Here is a 23,836-nt window from a genome sequence, read left to right on the forward strand (position 1 = left end):
AAAAAAAAATCCATACTATTTATCTGAGAAAATCCAAAAAGTACCACCTAAGTTTTACCTAATTTCAACATTTACCCTTGTGTTTTTTAAATTCTAAAAAGTATCCCTTAATTTTTTAGATTATCCTAAAATCATGCCCTATATTTTTCTAAAGAGTAAAAATAACCATTTAATTGATCATTTTGGACATACAACAAATAACCTCAATAAGTACTATTTAGATATTATTTTAGACATTAATTATGCAGAACTTTTAAAATAAATTTTAAAACTAAATAAAATGAAGAAAATAAAAGAGCTAACGTGTATAAATGACTGCAGAGTAGTATTAGTTTCTTAGTTATTAGTTTTTAGGATAAAGTTTAAATATTAATCGTTAAGGTTATTTATGTAATTTTCAACAATTTACCGATTTTAAGGGTTATTTAAAAAAAATCATGGTATGATTTTCAGATAATTTAAAAACATAAGGAATACCTTTTGGATTATCAAAAAATACAGAGGAAAATATTAGATCTACTTAAAACTGAGGGGTACTTTTTGGAATTTTTGGTTCAAACCCGCGAGGCCGACGGAGCCCAAAATGACTCAGACCAGCCCAAGCCCAAAGTCACCGCCCGAAGCGTAAGCCCAGCTAGAAAATCCCTCGTCTCCGAGAAGGGAACTCCGAATTCCGCAGAAACAGGACAATCATATTCCCGGAAAAACACAACAAAAGGAAATCAACCGCTCTCTCTTTTAGTCTAACCATAGAAATTCAACAGAAAAAGAAAGAAGAGGCGAAAAATGGGGGAGGAAGATGGGAAAACGAAGAAGAGAGTGGTTGTGGAGTCCCTGGGATGGCTGACGGAATCCTCCATCATGCCGAAGAAGCACAGGGCAATCTCCGGCGTCGGAGCTTCGTCGATAATGGAGCTTAAGGCTCAGCTCTACAAGTCCCAGGAAGACACCAAGAAGTCCAAGGAATTGGCCGGCCCCGACGTCGAATTCCACCGCGCCAAGAAGAAAATCTCCCCTCACGATCCCTTGTCCGCCAAGAACTCCGGCGTCGAGGCCCGTGCCCTCAAGTACCTCCCTTGTCTCTCTCTCTCTAGATTTTTGTTTGATTGGTAGGAAATAGGAAATTGTGGTCGAAGAATCTCTGAATCTCTTTTCTCCTCTGATTTGCGAGATATATATATATATATATATATATATATATATAAATGATATGCTTGTATTTCAACAGTACAAAAATACATCTTTATACACGATTCTATACAATTTAGATACACGTTTCTATACAATTTAGATCATATTCTAATGTCTATAAATTAGCTCTGACTTTACTAAGATGGTAACAAACTAATTGAGTTAATATACAATATTTGCTTTCCTATTTTACTTGATTGTCTTCAACACTCCCCCTCAAGTTGGAGTGTATGTTAATAACACCCAACTTGCTGAGTAGTGTATCAAACTGTAATGTACTCAACGCCTTAGTGAATAAGTCTGCAATTTGATTGTTGGTCCTCACATGTGCTGTTTTGATCAAGCCCTCTTGAACCTTCTCACGAACTAAGTGACAATCGATTTCGATATGCTTCGTTCGTTCATGGAAGACCGGATTTGAGGCAATGTGTAAAGCAGCTTGGTTATCACAGAACAACATGACCGGTTGAAGATGTTTGATTCCCAAGTCCTTCAAAACATTCTTTAACCAAGTAATTTCACAACATGTAGTGGCCATTGAGCGATACTCTGCCTCGGCAGTTGATCGAGCCACCGTAGTCTGCTTCTTTGTTTTCCAGGAAATGGGTGATTGTCCAAGAAATACGCAATACCCTGTCACAGATCTTCTTGTGTCTTTGCAGCGTGCCCAATCCGCATCACAAAAAGCCTTTAATTGAAGTGTACTTGTGGTGGGTAGTAGAATACCTTGTCCTGGTGTTTGCTTCAAGTATCTAAGGACTCTATGTGTTGCCTCAAGATGTGGTACACGTGGTTTGTCCATAAATTGACTTAAAACGTGGACAGCATAAACCAAGTCTGGTCTAGTGATGGTCAAATAGATCAATCTTCTTACAAGGCGCCTATACAACGAAGGATCACTCAGAAGGTCTCCATTGGATTGTGTAAGAGCCAAGTTTTGGTCCATAGGAAACCTTGCTGGTTTAGCTCCCAAAAATCCAACATCTTCTAGTATCTCCAACGCATATTTCCTTTGAGAGAGAGAAATGCCTTTTGAGCATCTTGCCACTTCGATGCCCAAGAAGTATTTGAGTTGACCAAGATCCTTGAGTTTGAATTGCTTGGATAAGAACTGCTTTGAATCTTCAATTTGTTGCAGATTGTTGCCTGCTAAAATCACATCATCAACATAAACAAGGATTGTCGTAAAACTACCTTTATAGGATCGGACGAATAGTGAGTAGTCTGCCTTTGATTGCTGAAAACCAGCACTCTTGAGGGCTAAAGATAGCTTCAAAAACCATTGTCTAGAAGCTTGTTTCAAGCCATATAATGATTTATTAAGTTTGCATACTCGAGTCTCCCCCTTTCGTCCGAATCCAGGAGGTAGTGACATGTATACATCTTCATCAAGATCACCATGCAAGAACGCATTGTTGACATCAAGTTGGTGAAGATGCCATCCTTGAATAGCAGAAACACTAAGTAGTACACGCACAGTAACTAGCTTGGCAACCGGGGCAAAAGTCTCTCGATAATCAAGTCCTTCAATCTGGCTATATCCTTTGGCAACCAAACGAGCCTTGTAACGCTCTACGGTTCCATCAGATTTAAGCTTCACCTTGTATACCCATTTACATCCTATGGGTTTCTTGCCAGGTGGGAGAGGCATAAGTGTCCATGTATGGTTTGCTTGGAGAGCTTGAATTTCATCGCGCATGGCTATGCGCCATTGAGGATCCTTCATGGCCTGTAAGAAACTAGTTGGTTCTTTTGTAATGGTTAAGGAGGTGGCAAAAGTTTTATGAGAGGTAGATAAACGATCATAGGAAAGTACTTGAGACAGGCTGTATGGCATACCTGAATTGGTGACCACGTTAGAGGCAGATGATGGCCCAGGCCGAGACGGGAGGGGTGCTTCCACATGAAAATTCTGAAGGAAAGTAGGTCGTTTGGTTGGTCTTGTGGAATGACGACGCGCAGGGGTTGGTAGACTAGGAGAAACCATATGATGAGAGTTATTTTCAAGGTCATGATTCTCTTATGGAGTATGTGCTGGTGTTTCAGTGGGACTTTGTGGTATGGTAAGATCATCATGAAAAATAGAATCATTAGGAGTAGGAATTATGGGACTCTCAATGGCAGTGGAAGTGTGTTGAAAAGGAAACTCTTTTTCGAAGAAAGTAACATCACGAGACACAAAAACCTTGCGAAGCTCAAGATCATAGACTCGGTATCCCTTTTTTTCATAAGGATAACCAAGAAAAATGCAACGGGTAGCACGTTTGTCAAATTTGGATGGTTTTTGGGCATGAGTGGAAGCAAAACACAAACATCTAAATACTCGTAAATGTGAGTAATTGGGTGTTAAATTAAAGAGCCGTTCATAAGGTGTTTTTCCTCGCAAAACTGGTGTAGGTGTGCAGTTTATAAGGTATGCAGCAGTCAAAATAGCATCCCCCTAAAAAAATTTTGGGAGATGGGCTTGAAAGAGCAAAGCTCGTGCCATGTTTAGCAAGTGTCTATGTTTGCGTTCAGCCACACCATTTTGTTGCGGAGTGTCAACACAACTAGTTTGATGGAGAATCCCTTTGGACAAATAATAGTCTATAAGTGTAAACTCAAGGCCATTATCACTACGTACAACCTTAACTTTGGAAGAGAATTGAGTTTCAACCATATTAATGAAATTTATTAGGTGAATTGGAGTTTCTGATTTGTAACGCATCAAGTAAACCCATGTGCATCTAGTAAAATCATCAACTATGGTGAGAAAATACCGAGCCCCAGAAATAGAAGCAACGTGATAACCACCCCAAATATCAACATGTAATTTCTCAAAATATGATTGACTAGAAATTTTACTCGAGGAAAAAGGCAATCTGGTTTGTTTTGCTAAGGGACAAACCAAACAATTATGGGTAATGCAAAATTTATTCTTGTCCAAAAAGGGGAATAACACAGATACTTTATTTGAAGGATGGCCAAGGCGTTGATGCCAGGGGACGGATGAAGAGGAAATGATTGAATTGCATGAGGCTTTATGTGGTTGATCAAGGTAGTAGAGTCCCTCCCGTTCAGTTCCTGTCCCAATCATCTTCCCCGAGTGTAGGTCCTGTATCACACAAAAATGAGTAAGGAATATGGTCGTACAAAAGGAGTAGTGAGCAAGTTTGCTTATGGAAATGAGGTTTAATTGAAAGATTGGGACACACAAAACATTATCAAGAACCAAACTGGATGAGAACACAACTTGACCAACATGTGTGACATTTACAAGAGAGCCATCCGGTAGTTCTACTGTTTTATTCTTAACAGCCTTTGAAGTTGTGAGCAATTCAGGGCTAAAAACGATATGATCAGTTGCTCCACTATTAAGGATCCATGTGGTTTTCTTACCTTGAGAAGAAAAGCAAAGAGCTTTACCTGAAAGTTCATCATGAGTTGAGGGATTACCCACGTGATTTGCCATGGAAGACTTGTTGTTGCTAAGCATACGCAGGATTTGTTGGCACTGCTCTTGAGTGAAAGGGAAGGAATTGGATAGTTCATTCTTCTCGGCTTGTTGTGGAGCAGCAAATTGATTGCCTCGGTTTGCTGTGGAGGTTTGGAATGATTAATCTGATTCTGCCTTCTTGAGTTTTCGACAGAAGTCAATCGTGTGGCCCTTCCATCCACAATAAGTGCAGTTTAAATGTGCCCGACAATTCTCTGCACTATGTCCTTCTTTTCCACATTTTCCACATTTGTAATTACTGCCTTTCTTGTTTAAATCCTTGACCGCAAATGCTGCTGCCTCAGGCTGACCTGTACTCTTTCCTGCAGATACATCTCGTTGTCGTTCATGTCTGAGAACAAGAGAATAAGCCTTACTGACCTTGGGCAAAGGATCCATCATCAACACCTGTCCGCGTGTCATGGTAAAGGATTCAGTTAATCCCATGAGAAACTTTATGGTTTTCTGTGTTTCTCGATAAGATAACTCCTCCTTCATAGTTCCACAATGGCAGGCTGGAATAGGGAAAAGAACATCCCTCTCATCCCATAATCCTTTGAGTTTGGTAAAGTAGGGGCCAACAGACATGGTCCCTTGAACACAGTCACGTATCTCATTTTCAATATGAAAGAGTTGGACGCTGTTTACCTGAGAGAATCGTTCTCGCAACTCATTCCAAACTGCTTGTGCTCCATCACAATAGAACACGCTGGCTGCAATTTCCTTGGAGATCGAACTCAATATCCAAGTCTTGACAAGATTGTCACAACGAATCCATTGCTGTAACTCGTCCCCTGCATCATCGTTTGGTCGTTTCATCAATCCGTCAACAAAGCCAAATTTGTTTTTGACCATTAAGGCCATAGTCATGGAGTGGTTCCATGTGCTATAGTTCTCCTCAGTGAGAAGTTGTGATACAAGAACCAACCCAGGCTGATCTGAATGGTGAAGATACAGTGGGTGATTGGGATTGTCAAGTTTGGATGCCATGCTTGATTGAGTTGGCTTCTTTGGGTTGTTCTGATCTCCCATGATTTGAATATTGTTAATCGGAATGGACGATCAATTGGAAGAAAAGTTGCTGTAATGGGCAGAGTTTTCAGGCCACCAAGATTCGATGCTCTGATACCATAATAAGAAGGTATTTTGGTGAAAAATGATATGCTGTGTATTTCAACAGTAAAAGAATACATCTTTATACACGATTCTATACAATTTAGATCCTATTCTAATGCCTAGAAATTAGCTCTGACTTTACTAAGATGGTAACAAACTAATTGAGTTAATATACAATATTTGCTTTCCTATTTTACTTGATTGTCTTCAACATATATATATATATATATATATATATTTCCCCCTCATCTTGTTGCTCGTAAAGCTTCAAATTTTACTCATGATAAGAAATTATTTCGAGTTGTAATGGCTGGCTGTTTTCTATGTAACATCAATTTGACTGAATTGGTAGATATGGGTTTTTCGCAATTGGTTTAATACTTGAAGAGTCCATATTGTTTCATGCATTTGTCTTTTTATTTTTTATTTTTTTTAAAGAAAGAAAACATTTTGGCTAGTAATTGTAAAGCTTATTTTTTTGAGCAAAAAAAAAAAATGTATGAGTTATTGAGGCTTAGCTATGAAAACTGTTTTGAGCTCTTTTTTTCTTTGTTGTTTGTTCCTATAACGGTGACTCTCTCTCTGGTCTTGAACATTATTGCCTTAGCCCCAATTAGTTCTTTTTGCAAAGTATGTCAAGCTGATATGAGATACATGATTGACTTGTAGTATCTTAAGCAAGTCAATTTTCTTAGTTCTGAGCTAGTCATCTATGAATGTTCAAGGTCACTGTTTTTTCGTTTTAGTTGAACGACTAGCGTAAAATGTTTTTCATTCTTGTATTTAGTGTCTCAAGGAATACTTTTATTGAATCCACGTGTTGTTTCAGGGACAAGCTTCAGCTGAAAGCGGAAAAAGATGGATCAGCTAGCTACGCCGCATTGGAGAGGAAGGCCGAGTTATATGAGAAGCTAGCGAGGGGTGAGCTGTCTGATGAGGAAGAAAAGGAGAAGTATTGTGTGGATTTCTTTGGCAAGAGGCTGGAGGAGGATGAGTCGCAGAAGATGCAACATCGTGATTCTTCTGACGCTGAACCACCAGAAAATGAAGATAAGGATAATGATGATCCCATGCTGTTTAATATGAAATCTGTGCGACTTGGCCAAACTGCTGCCACAATGGACAATAATGAACACAAGCGCTTTGTGAGGTAATTGTTCAAACTCATTCTTCCTTTGTGCCTAAATATTGAATAACATAATTCCATCAAATGAACTTAGAACTGCAATTGAACCTTATAGTGGTCCGTGTCAGTGTTTCTGGGTTGCTGCGTACTGAGTATGAAACTGTGGTGATAAAGTTGGAGTCTCTATTAATCTAACATACAGTTTTCTTTCGCTGGTTTATGGTGTGGCATCCCTATTTGGCATTATATTTTTTAAAAAATTATGATGCCATGTATTTATTCTGTACCTAAAGCACAAGTTGTTTTACGTGCTGGGACAAAAGTAATACTCTGATAAGAAATATGGGGCAATAATAGTCAGTTAAGCATTCTTTGATGCGAAACAACGAATGCATGGGCAAGATTCTCACTATCTCTTCAAATAACTGCACAAGCAACTTATATTTTATGAGAAAAATTGTGCTTATTATACAATTTCCTCAAAAATTTTGAACGCTAGCTGATATAGCATCTCCTGGCAATATAATGTTTTTGTAGAAAATCAGTAGAGCCCAAATCAGTGGCAATTGTCGTGGATTGGGAAAACAAATTCCAGTGAAACAATTGAAGTTCCCAACTGCTGCAACTTAGTGTTCCTGGTTATCTATTTAGATTTCTCCTCCTTGATTCGATCTTCGTTACATGCTTTCTTATGATTGTTTTAATGTGGGTTCCTACAGGGAAGTTCACGAAGAAGTGAATCGAGCGAGAGAAAAGGCATCTGAGCTCAAATTACGCAGGCAAGAACAGGCTGCTGCCCATCGCGAGAAACTAAAACAGGCCTATCTCCGGAAACAGCTGGAGAAGCTAAAAGCTGCGTCCAGTGTTGAGAAGTCATGATAACAAAATCAGGAAGGTGCTGTTAAAACGACGCTACAGGTTTATTTTCGCTTCACCGGCGCAACCATGTTAAAATTTTTACCTCATCAATCCTGGCGTCATAATATGGATAGAAGGATGCGTTATAATTAGACAAATTTTTTAGTCAGTGCAACTTGTATTCTATATGTAAGTTTGCGTTTCTTCCATGTCTCGAATTTTTGACCGTATAGTAGCCGTTTATGATGTGAATGGAAATATGGAATGACGGGCCAACTTTTCCTTTTATTTTATCTTCACTAAAACTATTTACTCAAGGAACCTGTCTCAAAATGTTCTATAGTTTTCGAGGGTTTCTTTTTTTTTTTTTTTGGGATTACTACGGTAAAATTTTAACTAAATAAATATAATTTAATGCAATAGATATGTAAGTTTTAATATAAGTGTATTTGTTTAAGCATGTCCGATATTTTTACAGAATTATTAACATATAAAATGGTAGTTTTTTTTTTTTAGGAGTAAATAAAGCTGAAATAAAAAATTACTTTTTTCAGTTTTCACGTACTTTAGACTTACATTACAAACAAAGAAGTGTATATTCACTTTCATTGATCCGATTACAACCTTAAAAATAATATATACACATATATTCTCTCTATCCTCCATATTCTTCCCTTCCCGAAATTAATGTGTCTCACATACTTCTGGCATTGAGACGGTAGGTTGGCTTCGCAAGCAAGTGATTTTCTCTCCCCATTGATAGACCAAACTTCTCACTCATGTCAATGTCCTTAGTCTCTACACCACTAGGAAGGTCCCAACTAAAGCAATGCACCAATTGAGCAAGAACAAGCTGAATAGTAACTATACCCAAATGCGCTCCGGGGCACCCTCTACGGCCAGACCCAAATGGTAGAAGTCGAAAGTCGTAACCTCGTAGATCTATTTTACTATTGATGAACCTTTCAGGGAAAAATTCTTCAACATTCTCCGACCACACATTTGGATCTCTTCCTATCGTCCAAGTGTTCACTATAATTCTCGAATTCTTGGGAATGAAGTATCCTTCAACGGTAATGTCCTCCATGGACTCACGAGGAACTAGCAAAGGTGCAACTGGATGTAGCCTAAAGCTCTCTTTCACCACCATATCTAAGTAATCTAGCTTCTCCAAATCTCTCTCTTCTACCATTTTGTCCATCCCAGTAACTCTTTCTACTTCTTCTTGAAGATTTTGCGTCACTCTAGGGTTCTTTAAAACTTCCGAGAGTGTCCATTCGATGGATGTTGCTGAAGTATCAAAGGCCGCCACCACCATGTCTAGTAAGATGGCTTTGATATTTGTTCGATCAATTATGTAGACATGTTGATCTTGGGGATTCATCGGTTGGTTTACCAACGAAAGCAAAACATCCACAAAATCCTTGTGATGATGCCCTTCCTCACTTGCCCCTTGTTCATGCGCCATAATTATCTTCTCCAACACTTTGTCAATGCCCTTGCTAACTTTCTTCATGCGCCTTGTATACCCCTAAGCCACACAGTCGAAAATCATTGGTCGCAAAAGGAAGAATTATGTAAAAGAGCTATTGTTTCAATTACTTCAACTACCAAGAATGAATAACAAAATAAAAATAGGTGAATCAGCACGCGGTAGGTAGGGTAAAAACAAAAACAACTAATTTTATAAGAATCTGATTTCACTGACAAATCCAAAAATCATAAATTAAGTATAAATTAAGTTTATAAATTATAGAAATATATATATATATATATATATATATGAACGAAATTTTAATATTTACGTTCCTTGTATTATTAAGAAAATGAAATATTTTGATCTACAAGAACACCGCCCATTAATATTTTTTTATCTTTTTCTTAAAAATTAGGTGATATGCTCCCCCTAACTCATCTCTTTTATTTTGCGTCATTTTGTTAGAATTTACTCTCTATATGTTAATTAAGTTAATAAATAGAGAGAGAAAATGAGAACAAAAATCATAATTAATTGAGCACACTCAGAATTAAACAGTACACAGTAAATAAGTAATAGCGAAAACTGACCTGAAGATCAAGTGGCGCAAGATAAGGCACATAATCAGCTAAATTGAAAGCTCCGCACAAGCACAAAACCTCATGAACAAGCTCCTTTAAGTGAGACCTGTCCTCCAAATTTATCCCCAATATCATCCTACAGCAATTAACTCACCAATCTTCCTACTAACGTCCACCAACTCCCGCGCCGCCGCTGCCCCCCTAAGAGACTCCACGAGCGCCGCAACCTCTTCCCCTCGCGATGCCGTGAATGACTCGATCTTCGACGCGCTGAGGAGCTGAAGAGTGCAAAGCTTCCTCACGTTGCGCCAGTAGGGGCCGTACTCGGTGAAGGCCATGCCCTTGGTGCCGTACGACATGTACTCGGAGGCTTGGACCTTGGGGCGGCTGGCAAAAGCGGTGTCGTGCGTTTTGAGGAAGAGCTCGGCGGCTTCGGGTGAGGAAACGACGACGGCTTGGACTTGGCCGAGGCGTAGGGACATGATTGGTCCGTACTTTTTGGATAGGCTTTGGAGGCCGCGGTGTGGGAGCGTGGTTAGCTGGTGGAGGTTGCCGATGATTGGGAGCGGCGTCGGGCCCGGTGGAAGCTTGCCGCGGCCGTGGTTACTGTGGCTTTTGGTGGCAGCGCGTGGGAAAATTATGAACAATATTAGGGTTGCGAGAATGACTAAAAGAATGGCTAACGGTATCGTTGGAGACATGTTCTTGGAGACAAGTTGATGAGGATTTGAGAGTTTAGTGAATGAAAGACGTGAAGTTTATATACATATATATATATATATATATGTATGTATGTATGTATGTACGTACGTACGTATATTCGGGTAGTTCAATTTAATCTTTTGTTGCAGGTTTGAAAAACTGGAAATCATTGATGGCTCCAAGAACTTATGATGACGACCACCCCAACATTTTCATTGAAAAATGTCATTAGACACCAATTGTTAATTTACAAATAAAATATGTTCGATCCGACATTATTAGGATCACATCTGAGATCCACCTTATAATAAAAAATGTTGAATTGAGAATCACATGGGATTCATCTTATATTAGTGACCGTAATTCGTATAGATTAAATTAATCTACTACCTCTTTATTAGGTTGCTTTCTCAATGTGCATGATTAATATATATGATAATGAAAGTCAGCAATCATGTGATCATATATAATTTTTAATGAGGAATACGACATAATTGAATTTCGAGCAAAAAATAAAAAATAAAAAAACGACATTATTGAATTACTTGTACATTGAAAGCTGAAAACAATAGCAAAAAGAATCTGTATCCGACGACCACAATCTTATAAATTAAGTGGCTTTGAGTGTTTCCATCACTAATTAACTAATGGCTTCTTGGCTAATTTGTTCAATAATTTATGTTCCATTGAATGAACCGACAAGTCACCTCCATACTTTTGAAATACCAAAGCTAAAATGTTAATTTATTGCCAAAAAAATGGATATAAAGACACTAGCTTCAAGCTAAAGATCAATTGGAATTGGTGATACCACCAGGCCATTTACAGCATGAAAAAAAAAATGTTGTTCTCAATCCGTTTCTGACCCACTTTCCAATTGTTATAATAGTTTTGCAGAAATCACATGGCTTGTCCACCCGAGAAGGTTATAGAGGCTATCGAGCTGAACAAGGAGACAAGGAATTTGAAATCTTTGATATCTTATATATTTTGTTGAGGAATATTCTTCATATTATGTAACTATTAATTGGGCTTTTAATAAATGGTTTTGCTCGGTGTCTAAGTCATTTGATTGCTTATTGTACAACCTGTTGTTGTTTCATATATAATCAGGTTGTGAAGATGCAGTTACCACTGAGTGCTCTTTACTTCTTTTTTATATGTATATACAAAATGAACTGAGAACGTACGACATAAAAGCCACATTTGTATTAAAGTATTAAGTTATTGTTGGCCCACCTACTAACAGTTTGAATTTTTAGCTTAAATTTTTGGGATGGATTGGTAAACTAACATGGTATCAGAGCAGGAGATCATGGGTTTAAACCCTCATAATTGTACTATTTATCCCTATTTAAATTGTCATCATGTGTTGGGTTTTTAATATATCTCGGACTTAAATTTTCACGTGTTGGGCTTTCTAATTAATTTACCCACACAATTGTCCATTATCCAGTCCACACGTGAGGAGGAGTGTTAAAGTATTAAACTATTATTGACTCACCTCCTAATAGCTTTTAGAACAATTTGAATATATATGTCTATATATATATATATATATTAAAAGATTGCAAGAGAAAAAGTAATATTTTAGAGGATTGCAAGAAAAAAAAATAAAAATGCAGGCACATCGATAAAGAAATAGCTTCATCTGTTGTATAGGAGACTTTCCTGTTGGTATATTCATGACATGACTCAAAGGTCATGTTAGAAAATAAATTATTTATATGGAGCACATTTAAAAATATAAGACTTAACACAAAGTATATGTATCAAAATGTATGTCGGCCAAATATTATATATGTACAGATAAGTATGGCATGAGAATTTTAGTGAATACGAATCAAATGGAAAACTAATTAGAGAGTACATATGTAAAGAAAAGAGATGTTTAAATAGAAAATTATTTGAGGAAAATTATTTCATCAGAGCAATCTGGAAAAAAAAAAGTATTTCAATATAACATATTGTATTTTCTAGGGGGGGAAAATAAGGACAAAAAAAAAAGGGGGAGATGGAATTGGAACTAGGTAAGATTTTATCAAATAAAAGGGTAATATATGATTTCAATCGAAATGTATATTCAATAGAAATATATGAATACATGAATAGAAAAATGCTAAACAGAATCGGTGGTTACAGAGACAAAGCTAGCTAAGGGACTACAACCCCCAGGTTCAGCTAGCTTATTTAAGTTTGTTATTTTGCCCAATTTTTTCTTCCTCCCGCCCCTAATTTTTCATTTCTATGTTTTATGCTCATTAATTTTCGAAAGTTTTTACTTATATTCTTTAAGTTTGACACAAATATTTTATTATTTTACCCCTTTAAAATTTTCTAATTCTATATTTTATGTATAAAAAATGTTTATTTACAATCTTAATTTTTATTTCTAATAGTACTTTATTAGACGATTAATTTAATTTAAATTTTTATTTTAATTGAAGCCCTTCTGAAAATTTTTCTGACTTTCTCACTGTGCTAGGCACCATACAACAATAAAATGTAGGTACAATAACAGGGAACCATAAATGAAGCGACCGCACATTTGAGAAATTATTTCAATAAGGCATATTAGAGAAAAAATTACATTTATGAAGCGTAGTTAAAATGATTCATTAAAATAAAATATATATGTGTATATACATATAACAAAAACATGTTTTCAATCAAAACATGTATATATTATATATGAACGAATAAGTAAAAATGTTAAGGAGCGTTGAGTGAGTGGTGTTAAGCCCACGATAATAAAATGTGAGTATCATAACATGGAATCATAAATGGTGACTTAAGTATTTTTCATAAGTATAATACATTTAAAGAAAAAAAAATAGTGAGAATCAGTCAAATACAAAACTGAGTATTTCATTAGCGAAAAAAAAAAAAAAAAACTGAGTAGAGAAAACATATAAGTAAGAAAAATATCTTTAAGTAAGGGTACATTTTTTTAAAAAATAAAATAAAATAAAATAGTGAGCAATTAAGGAAACAATGAATTTATGAGGACCACATCAAACAAAAATATAAAGACACTATTAGAAGAAAAAAATATAAAAAAGCATAAAAATCATTTTAGTACACAATGCTATAAGATAATGAAAATATCTCACTGATACTTTCTATTTTTAATAATTTTAAAACAGTACCTTCACCTTTAAAAAATGTTATTTCAGTACCTTGAGACGTGTTTTCAATCAAAACATGCAGTATTCAATCAAATATTATATGCCAACGGATAAGTAAAAAATTCTAAAGAACATCGGTGGTGTTAAGCCCACGATAATAAAATGTGAGTACCATAACATGGAGTCATAAACAGTGACTTCAATTTTTTCATAAGTAAAATACATTTAAAGAAAAAAATAGTGAGAATTAGTCAAATACAAAACTGAGTAGAGAAAACATATAAGCAAGAAAGAGATGTTTAAGTAAGGGCACAATTGTTTTTCTTTTCTAAAAAAAAAATAAAATAGAAGAGCAATTAGGGAAACAATGAATTTTGAGGACCACATCAAACAAAAATATTTTACAGGTGTAAAACAATTCTCAAGTGTGGATATATTTGAGAAAAATTATTACAACAAAGACATTATTAGAAGAAAAAATTATAAGTATAACAAAATAAGGATAAAATCATTTTGATACCTTTTGTTATAAGAAAACATCTCGCCCGTACCATATATTTTTAATAATATTAAAACAATACATTCACCTTTAAAAAACGTTCTTTCAATACACTGAGACTAGTTTTTAAGACATAAAATGTCAATTTAAACCTTCTCACTAATTAACAACAAACTAATAATTAATAATTTTTTACAAATTATTAATAAAAAAATTATTCAAACGGTGCTCATTATTTGAATAATACATGTTATTTATGTTGAAAATCTTAACATAAGGAGTTCTTTTGTTAATTTTTGTATTTTACACAATATTTTCCATGAAGAATTTAATAAAGGGAAACATTTAGAAGAATTACTAATGTTTGAGGGAGAAAAAAATTAAATTTTAAATTTCAAAAGCATTTTGTGAAAAAGTCTATACTTTAAGGAGCAACCATGTAATTTGCATATAATAAAAAAGAGATGAGTGAACTTATTTATGTCGTGCAATTATATAAAGAAATTAGAAAAATGTTATAAACGACTCTGTTGGGGAGTTCTTTTGTTAATTTTTTCATTTTACCTAAGGAGTTCTTTTGTTAATTTTTTCATTTTACACCGTATTTTCCATGAAGAATTTAATAAAGGGAAAAATTTAGAAGAATTACTAATGTTTGAGGGAGAAAAAATTAAATTTTAAATTTCAAAAGCATTTTGTGAAAAAATCTATACTTTAAGGAGCAACCATGTAATTTGCATATAATAAAAAAGAGATGAGTTAACTTATTTATGCCGTGCAATTATATAAAGAAATTAGAAAAATGTTATAAACGACTCCGCTGGGGATCGAACCCAGAATCTCTGGTTCCGTAGACCAGCGCCTTATCCATTGGGCCACGGAGTCACATGTGTTAGTTGAGAGAAAGAAATAAACTAATAATGAGCTATAATTACATTTCTTCTCTCTTTTCTTTTCTTTTTTCTTAGGAAATGCCTTTTCTTCGTTGTTGTTTCATTTGAAAGGGAGTTGACTATAGAGCTTCGGCCTTGAACAGAAGTTTTTTTTTTTCTTTTCATCTCATTTATGAAATTGAGGGGAAAAAAACGCATATATATACAAATAATTCTGTTCCACGTTCCTCCTTCTCAAATTATAAGGCTGCATATAATCTTTTTAATTTGCTTTCACGTTCCCTTTTAATTTAACCCTATTTTTCATCTTTTTTTTTTTTTTTTTGGGTTGACTGATCTTTTGTGCACAAAAACTCTCCTCTAATTTTCAGCCCGAAATGATAAAAGGAGAATTTCCTAATTAGTAAGCAATTAGTTTCATTTCTTTGATCACCATCATGTCTCTTTTCGATATATAGTTCATTATTTTATATATCTTCTCGTTCACTCATTCGAAATTTTTTCTACCAACTTTTGTTTCTTCTTCATCTTCTTCGCACAGAAGTACAGGTGAGTGAATTCTTTTCGGTTGTTCTTTTACAATAAAATTTAAAAAAAGTTTAAACTCAAGTTACAACTTTATTTAAATTCACGTTTTTTTAAGTTCTAACTTTATTCAACTTTATTCAACTTTATTTAAGTTACAACTTCAACTCAAGTCCTAACTTAAATTCAATTTAAAAATTACACTTAAATTACACTCAAGTTACACTTCAAAAGAACAACCCTACCTCTTTCGCCGCAGATAACTTTTAACACTAGTACTGCTAACTTTCTGTTTATATATTTCGTAATTCTCCTATACATGATACATCTACGTACATATACTTGTTGGAAAAAAAAATAAAAAATAAAAATAAAAATAAATTAAACGCATGTTATTCCACTGCACAAAAGTATGAACAATATTTCTAAAACCAAGTGCACAAAATTCACAGCTACCTCTCAACGCTTAGTACACTTAGCCCAACAAAAAAACAAAACAAAACAAAAACAAAACGCTTTTTTACACTGCAAAAACTACGTACGTGGCTAACATGCAATACTGCATGTAAAAAAAGTAAAAACCACCGCTAAAACCTCACATGGCCACTCTATCTAAATCATATTCTGGACTATTCCTTGCTACTCTTGATCAGTCTTTACCATGACCACCTCCTCTCCGGCGCCGCCACCAATCACCACGGTCTCCTCCGCCGTCTCTTTCACACTAAACGACAAAGACACCCTTCTTATCAAAAACCTCCCTGTCGGTGGGACCCACAGGTTGAGCAGCCCCTGCGGCCGCCCCGACCGCCGCCACACCTGAACCGGGTTCTCCGCCGGGTCGGCCGCGTCCCCACCCTTGAGGACGTCACAGAGGAGCACCCGAGCGCTCCCCACGGGCTTCTCCCTCACGCGCCCACGCGCGTAGATGTCCACGTTCAGCGCCGCTATGACGTCACTCTCCCGCGGATCCTCCCGGAACTTGACCTTGACGATGTCTTTCCACGTGGGGTTGGTCCCGCCTTTCTCGTCCAAGTGGGTGGTCGCCACGTGGCGGTCCTTCTCGACGTAGACCTGCGCGTGGGTCCTCATCTTGGTCGCGTGCTTCACGTTCTTGAGGCCTTCGGCGGAGATTATGAGGACTTCGATCTCCCGCAGTCGAGGTTTGGTTGTCGGCGGTGAGATTCTTGGCCGGCAGCCTTTGGGATCACTCATTTTGTTGATGTTTGTCCTACTTGGGAAAAACGTCTCTGATTCTTATTTTTCGAGAGAAAGTACGATAGAATGGGTTTTTATTTTGGGTATTTTTTTTTGGTTAAAACTTAAAAAGGGGGGTAAAGTGATACGTGTATGCTACAAGCCTACAAACTTTTTCTTTACACGCACTATACTGTAAACATATACAACTTATCGGATTTTTGGTCTCATGCTTCATGGGTTAAAATCCATTTTCCACCGAGTAATACCCAAAAAAAAAAAAAAAAATCCATTTTCCACTATTTGAAGGTGAAAATTTGTTATTTAAGTAAGAAAACACTCCAACGGAAAGGTCTCGTTGATGTAAAATTTGGCAGAGGTTAATTTTCAATATGGAAAGAAAAACAAAAACATGTAGTTATTTGAAAGTTAGAATTTATTAGAACATCACCCACCCAAGTATTAATGCTATATTTGGTACTAAAAATGATGAAAATGACGGTCAGTGCTATTTTTCATACTAAGAACTGTGAAAATGACAATTTATAACAAATTTAATATTTTATTTTATTTTTTACTAAATAAGATAATTTGAAAATGACAATATCATAATGATCAAATGAGAAACTGAATACACTATTTAATAACAATTAAATGCCAAAATTTAAAATATATCTACATTTGGTGTAAAATTTAAGCATATATATGGTAACGTTAGCATCATTAATGGATTAGAACCATGAAATTGATTCATGGATTAGAACCATGAGATTAAAATTATTTTCGATTTACGTGTATTTTTTATGACAAAAAATACTATAGCAAACCAAAAATTGATTCATGGATTAGAACCATGAGATTAAAATCATTTTCGATTTACGTGTATTTTTTATGACAAAAAATACTATAGCAAACCATGAACTATAATTTAAATTAGAGAACGAATCCTCCAACCAAACAGGCTCTAAGTTTAGGCTACTTCGAATCACTGCCAAACTAGGCCTTCTTTTGATTTGGATGCTGGAAAATATATGTGGACATTTTCAAGACGAGAATAAAGACAAAAGCCTAGTAGAGAAAAAGCCTTATAATATTGTTGACAATCTTCAACCAAGATACAGTAACATGGCCCCCATACCTTAAAAGAGCTTAGCCTTTTGTCATGATTAGGCTTAGTAGGTACTTATATTTTGATCATAAGATGCCAAAAGCACAAGCATTCTCATTACCAAGTCCTATGTTAAGTGTCATATTAGACTTAAAAAAGGAAAGGAAAAAAAAAAAGAGAGAGAGGTTAAGTGTCATTATACTACTTGATTGCTGGTGCCGTTACACAGTTTGCCAAGGCTGGTACAGATTTTAGTTTAAGTGAACTTAAAATTTAAACCAAAGCCCACTATCCTTCAAATGATTCTGCTTGCTGTTTAACCAACATAATATAGCTGGCAGATTCTTGCTATTTCCACAAGCTCTTCCTATATAAGCATTCTTATGCAGTCTCATTTCTCCTCACAAATACAAAATCCACTTCCACGAATTGCCCATCAAAGCATTTCCCCTTTTGTTAGTACCTCAGAGTTTGAGTCATGGAGAGCTGCAAATTAGCCGTGGCTTTCACCATCTACCTTGTGGTTGTTCTCGCTTTTTCTACTTTCGGAGCCACAGTTGGAGTTGAAGACGTTGGAGCAATTCCGCCGGCTCCAATGCAAAGCGCTGCAGAAGCTCTCGGTGTTCCAGCTGCACTTGCGGCCACAGTTTCTTTGATTGCTTGGTTCTTCTAAAGTCTGAACTTTAATTGTTTCATTGTTTATTGTTTTTGTTCACTTGATGAGTCTCTACAATGACTTTTATGTGACATCCCTTGTCAATTCAAATCATTGAATCTTAAACAAGGGTACCATGCCTTTATTTTTGTTTTGCTCTATTTTTCTTTTCTGATGAGTTTTGAGTTTCTGAGTTGTAAAATCAAGGGCATCATTCGCAACAAGAACGTAGAGAGAGTAAATAGAAAGAACAGATACATCATACTAACAACATGAGAAGCTATGTGGCAACCTCAACATGTTCAGATATCATCGGCTTTCTTGAAAAATCGCAGATATATTTAAACTAGCATAGAATAAAGAACTAAGATATAAGATATAGGTGAACACTAACAAAATCAAGGGGATACTTCTCGTATCTGTTATTATTCCTCTTGCTATCCTACCACCATTATCCTAGAGAAATAGAATTTAAACTACTCGCAAAACCGACTAAAATATGGCAGCTTGAGTGACCTTGAGTGCCCTGCTACCCAAAGAATGTGAACGCTTTCAAAGCAACAGTAGAGAATCAATTAAATAAAAGATCGATCCAAAGTGGAAGCAAAAGATAGTCAAGACAGGCTAGAGCCATTCCACTGAAGCCTTGCTTGGGTGATGTGCAATAACTGATTTGTCTTTCTGAGTATCAAATTTTGAAAATGATTTCTTTATTTCAGTCAGGTGAATTAAGGACTCAAAGTCAAATTAGCATAACAAAATTAGTATATTCGTTTGCACAGAATTTCATGACTATTATCGTACATGCTATGGGAAAACTGTGGAAATAGTAGCTTACCCTGTAATATTACGTCTACACGGAACCATAAAAAAAAAAAGTATAATATTATCATGCCAACAGGCAACAGAAATAATCATACCAAGAGGACCACACGCGATAACATGTCTGCCACTAAAAGCAACTAGAAACTTGGAAAATCTGTCCACCTGAAAAGTGTTTTGAATTCAAATGTGATGGTTACCGTTGCTTTATGGAACCAAAAAGATCTTGGTAAGAACGCTTTGGAGCGTTAGCGCGTGCAACAATTTCCACAACTTTGTAGTGTGATTCAGGATGCTCTAATGCCTCAACGGCTACTTCTGCTACCTGATCCCTCGATATGGTGCCTTCATAAAGAGTGTCCTGCAGAAGAGAACATAAAACATGGAACTAAAGGTTTTAGTACGTAATGGCCTAAAAAAATTGATAAAATTTCATATGAACAAATGATGTCACCTCTGGCTCCATCACAACATTTCCTGTTGGAGGCTCATTTCTCAACCCGCCTGGCCTTATTATTGTATAGTTTATTCCAGACTTCCTGATATATTGCTCTGCCTGAAGCTTGGCTACTAAGGTAAGTCCGAAAACGTTAAGAAATATGTAAGCTGGATTGAGTATCTGTCCCATTGCAGCTCCATTAACTAAAATAGAACTGATGAGAATAAATCTGTTTACACTTTGTTTACGACACGCTTCAACAAGGTTGACTGTGCCAAAATTATCCACCTGTTTTGGACAATCGAAGAAAAAAATTGTCTAAGTCCTAACATTCGAATAACTTTGTCTTAGAAAAATCAAGAAACTAACTGGCACGAAACTGCATAAGAAATACAATAATGGATGTTCTATATCCGAACACTAAATACTTTAATACTTATGGCACGAGAAAGAAATTCACCTGGTACCACATACCAATACTTGCACTGATGCGTTTGGTTTAAGAATAAGTGCCTTATAAATTTTTACGTTTGGGGGACATGTAGCAAGAAAAGTGTAACAATCCTTGGGTAGAACTCATCCCCAAAAGCTAGGTTGTAGGGAGAGGGTGCCCAAGTAGTTATAAACCCACACGCTAAGCCCATACTATAACAATGTGGGACTCAACCAGGATCCTAACAAAAAGCCGCAGTGATTTTGATTAATTCCAAGGTTATGTGCTTAAGATATCTCTTTACATCTGGATTTTTCTCTTATATATTTAGCAAAAATTCAAGGATATTTTTTTTGCTTTCTTTACAAAGGTAAATTCTGAGCATCATGCTTTAAAGACATTAACTCCAAAAGAAATCATTAGTTTGTTTGATCCCAGTAAAGTTGGATGGTTGCACTCTGAAGAGTGGATTTGATTTACATAAACAAATATATCATTTCAAAACAAAATATATGTATCAATGCAGGTATAGTATTCCAACAAAAGGGCCTAAAATAATGAAGATAAAACTGGAAAATACAAAATCTGTTAAGCGTGTGGAGCCTAATTGTTGTCCCGACGCGGCGTTAGCATGCAGATCTTTCATAGCCTAATTTTCTTTCATATCATTGCTCTCGTTTGCAAAGGATGAGGGCTTTAATCCAAAACACAATATCAATATCAGTTACATGAATGAAAAAGCACCTAACCTTCCAAGGAGCAAACAAATCCCAGCCTGGCCTAAACCCGGTGGCACAAATGACAGCCTCAGAATTATCGCCTATAGCTTCAGCCAGTTTAGCAGAACCCTCAGTGACATCCGCTTTCACCTTAAAAAAAAAAAAAAAAAAAAAAAAAAAAAGAGTATCGCAAAACCCAGATGAAAATTGGATTTCTCTATACTTCTTTAAAAGCATGTAAACTTACAGAATTGAAGAAAACTCACAATTTGAAGATCCGGGTTGGCCTTGGAAAACGCTGTCTTGGCCTTGTCCAAGTCCCGAACACCGGCTTTAACCGAAAAACCTTTGGCCAACAATTGCTCAACAATTCTTTTGCCTGTACTTCCTGTAGCACCGGCCACAAAGATTTTCTTCTTTCCATTGAGATTGGCCTCTGATTTCTCACTCGTTTCCTCTGTTATTATTTCGTTTCCTTCCATCTAAACCATAGATGAACATGCCAATTCAAGAAAATGACTTCAACCCAGATTGTCAAATTGATGTGAGTTCTTAATTCTTATCAAAAAAATTGAAATTTTCAAAACAGTTTGTGGACAACCCAGTTCCAAAAAAGTGGGAACTGCATTGTGTTTGTGTGTGTGGATGGAGGTGAGTTTGGTTACATACCTTTGTGGAAGAGAGGACAGAAAAGGAGGTGGGTGTTGTGGGAAATGTCGTGAGAATAAGAGGATGGGTTAAGTGTTGGAGATGGGTTTTGCTTTTGGTTTGGGGTTGGAAGCGAAAGTTGCAGAGAAAGAGAGGTAAACGAGTGGCCATTGCTCTCACTCTCAAATGGGAAAATATCTTTTATACGACTATTCACTCTTACCCGCCAACCAGCTCGGCCTCCTTTGGATTTCGTTTGTTCTTTCTCGGCCACGTAGCTGTAAGGTCTCGGACTTTCAAGTTGCTTCTAAAGAATCGAGAGTTCAAATCAGATTAATTCTAATAGTCGTCTCCGTTCATTTCACCGATTCGAGTTTAGAATTTGAGTTTTGCTATAGTAAAAAGTTCTCAAAAATAATCACATCTAACTTTTTTACTACAATAAAAAGCTCTTACATAAAATCACATCTCAACTCGAATTAAAAACTCGAATCAGCGAACTGAACGGGCCCATAATTTTGATATCAAAATCATAATTCATAATTTTAAATTTAAATTATAGTTTTAAAGTAGAATTAGAATTATGGATTTGAACCACCCAAAACCAAATGGGGTGGTTTTAAAATTAAGAGTGATTTATGATTACGTAACATTTTGGTTCAAATCTTAAATCAGAATCATCCTAACCAAACAATGATTCTTAGTGTCAAATTAGAATTACTTTTTACTTTTTATAAACAAACATTGGTTCTGAACCAGAATCATAGTTCCGAATTCAAAATCCGTATACCAAACAACACCCAAATGTTCCATTAAAAAAAAAAAAGTCAGGAACATTTTTGTTTTACGCTTTTAAATTAGTGATTCTGATTCATTAGCAAGAATTTTATAAAAAAAACTATTAGTGAGAAATTATTGAATTGGGTTTAAATATTTGATAAATAGACCCTTAATCTCATAAATAGTCTGTGAGATTTACACAATCCTAATTCAGTCTCTGATTTTTAAAAAGTTTTACAGTCAGTCTTTAAGGTTTTACTCCATTTTAGTATCGGTCATTTTGTTAACTAATGCCTTGTTCATTTCACCGATTCGAGTTTTCAGTTCTAAGTTTTTACAGTTAAAAACTCTTAAAAAATGTTACATCTAACTTTTTCTGTTACAATTAAAAACTCTCAGAAAATGACACATCTCAGTTCGAATTGAAAAGTCGAATTCGTGAAGCGAATGAGGCCTAAGTGTTAAATATTTGACAAAATATGTGAAATTTAATAACTAAAATTAGAAACATCTAAATTTTAAGGACCAAATAAGAAAAATAATATAAGTTATTCTCTACATATAGTCCTTATGATTTTACTCCTTAATTCACACAAAATCCGTTAAATATTTAACCCTTTAATAACAAAAGGAATAAAATTGAAATAAAGTAAACACTCATAAATTAATTGTGAAATATTTTAAAAGTCATTATTCAAAATTAGATGAGAGTACATCTCAAAAACCATTTATAAGATTAATTTAAAAAAAAAAAAGTATACAAATAACCCCTTAACTTTACGAGTTTAGTAAATTGATCACCCAACTACGTAGGTGTGTGAACTGTGAAGTATGCATATGCTTGAGGAAGAGCAAGAGTTCATTAACCTTTCCTTTAACAGGATTGTGAAAGGAAAAAGTCCGGCCAACAGTGGTGGCTTCATCACCACTAAGTTTGGCAGGTAATTCTTGAGCGTCTTCACCTTATATACATGCTTCGAACTCCATATAGACAATCTCTTAAAAAGGAACTGTGGCACTAGAACGACAAATGTAACTAATTAAGGCCCTGTTCATTTCGCTGATTCGAGTTTAGAATTCGAGTTTTGCTACAGTAAAAAGCTCTCACAAACAATCACATCTAACTTTTTTGCTACAGTAAAAAGCTCTCACATAAAATCACATCTCAACTCGAATTAAAAACTCGAATCAGTGAATTAAACAGCGAACTAAACGGACCCTAAGACGACTCATACGCAGCAGTGATGGAGGACAATTAAGTACAAGGCAACACACGTATGCACGCATAAAACGATGGATTTTCTTAAAAGTGTTCAAGAAGTGTGGATGGAGTAAATAGCTATAAGAAAGAACGGATCGGATCAGATCAAATCGAAAATTTGAAAGATTTGTAAAAGTAAACCTTCCATCACCATTTTGTTTAAAATCGTTGAGATTGAATATGCCAAGCTCTTAGTCTGGCAT

General features: G+C 35.7%; 2 protein-coding genes, 1 non-coding gene and 1 pseudogene across 4 annotated transcripts; 1 reads left to right on the top strand and 3 right to left on the bottom strand.

Annotated features, from left to right (window-relative positions):
* Positions 1-645: 645 nt before the first annotated feature.
* Positions 646-8,062, top strand: LOC21404545 (uncharacterized protein At4g18257). Of its 2 annotated transcripts, none has more exons than XM_024175157.1 (3): positions 646-1,067; positions 6,612-6,932; positions 7,446-7,611. In XM_024175157.1, the coding sequence occupies exons 1-3, from the start codon at positions 787-789 to the stop codon at positions 7,504-7,506; spliced, it is 663 nt and encodes a 220-aa protein (XP_024030925.1). In that variant the 5' UTR covers positions 646-786; the 3' UTR covers positions 7,507-7,611. The 2 variants fall into 2 exon arrangements, with proteins under 2 accessions (XP_024030925.1, XP_010111001.2); XM_010112699.2 differs by lacking the exon at positions 7,446-7,611 and adding an exon at positions 7,628-8,062 and having other exon boundaries at positions 658-1,067.
* Positions 8,063-8,460: 398 nt separating this feature from the next.
* On the bottom strand, positions 8,461-10,525 carry LOC21404546 (annotated as a pseudogene).
* Positions 10,526-14,965: 4,440 nt separating this feature from the next.
* TRNAR-ACG lies at positions 14,966-15,038 on the bottom strand. The gene has a single exon. It is a non-coding gene; the product is annotated as a tRNA-Arg (tRNA).
* Positions 15,039-19,268: 4,230 nt separating this feature from the next.
* LOC112094405 (uncharacterized protein At2g34460, chloroplastic) lies at positions 19,269-21,874 on the bottom strand. Its single transcript, XM_024175170.1, has 5 exons — positions 21,614-21,874; positions 21,211-21,426; positions 20,975-21,094; positions 19,808-20,080; positions 19,269-19,714 (listed from the first exon to the last, which is right to left on the bottom strand). The coding sequence occupies exons 1-5, from the start codon at positions 21,761-21,763 to the stop codon at positions 19,550-19,552; spliced, it is 924 nt and encodes a 307-aa protein (XP_024030938.1). The 5' UTR covers positions 21,764-21,874; the 3' UTR covers positions 19,269-19,549.
* Between the last annotated feature and the right edge of the window lie 1,962 nt (positions 21,875-23,836).

The sequence above is a fragment of the Morus notabilis genome, unplaced genomic scaffold (assembly GCF_000414095.1).
Source record: "Morus notabilis unplaced genomic scaffold, ASM41409v2 Scaffold336, whole genome shotgun sequence".
Taxonomy (NCBI): domain Eukaryota; kingdom Viridiplantae; phylum Streptophyta; class Magnoliopsida; order Rosales; family Moraceae; genus Morus; species Morus notabilis.

Bases quoted from the DNA above. Each gene is read 5' to 3' on its own strand.
- LOC21404545 (XM_010112699.2), top strand. From the start codon at position 787: ATGGGGGAGGAAGATGGGAAAACGAAGAAGAGAGTGGTTGTGGAGTCC. The intron at 1,068-6,611 runs GTACCTCCCTTG...GTGTTGTTTCAG, and splicing joins GTCGAGGCCCGTGCCCTCAA to GGACAAGCTTCAGCTGAAAG. The intron at 6,933-7,627 runs GTAATTGTTCAA...GGGTTCCTACAG, and splicing joins GAACACAAGCGCTTTGTGAG to GGAAGTTCACGAAGAAGTGA.
- LOC112094405 (XM_024175170.1), bottom strand. From the start codon at position 21,763: ATGGCCACTCGTTTACCTCTCTTTCTCTGCAACTTTCGCTTCCAACCC. The intron at 21,427-21,613 runs GTATGTAACCAA...TCTATGGTTTAG, and splicing joins CTGTCCTCTCTTCCACAAAG to ATGGAAGGAAACGAAATAAT. The intron at 21,095-21,210 runs GTGAGTTTTCTT...TTTTTTTTTAAG, and splicing joins CCAACCCGGATCTTCAAATT to GTGAAAGCGGATGTCACTGA.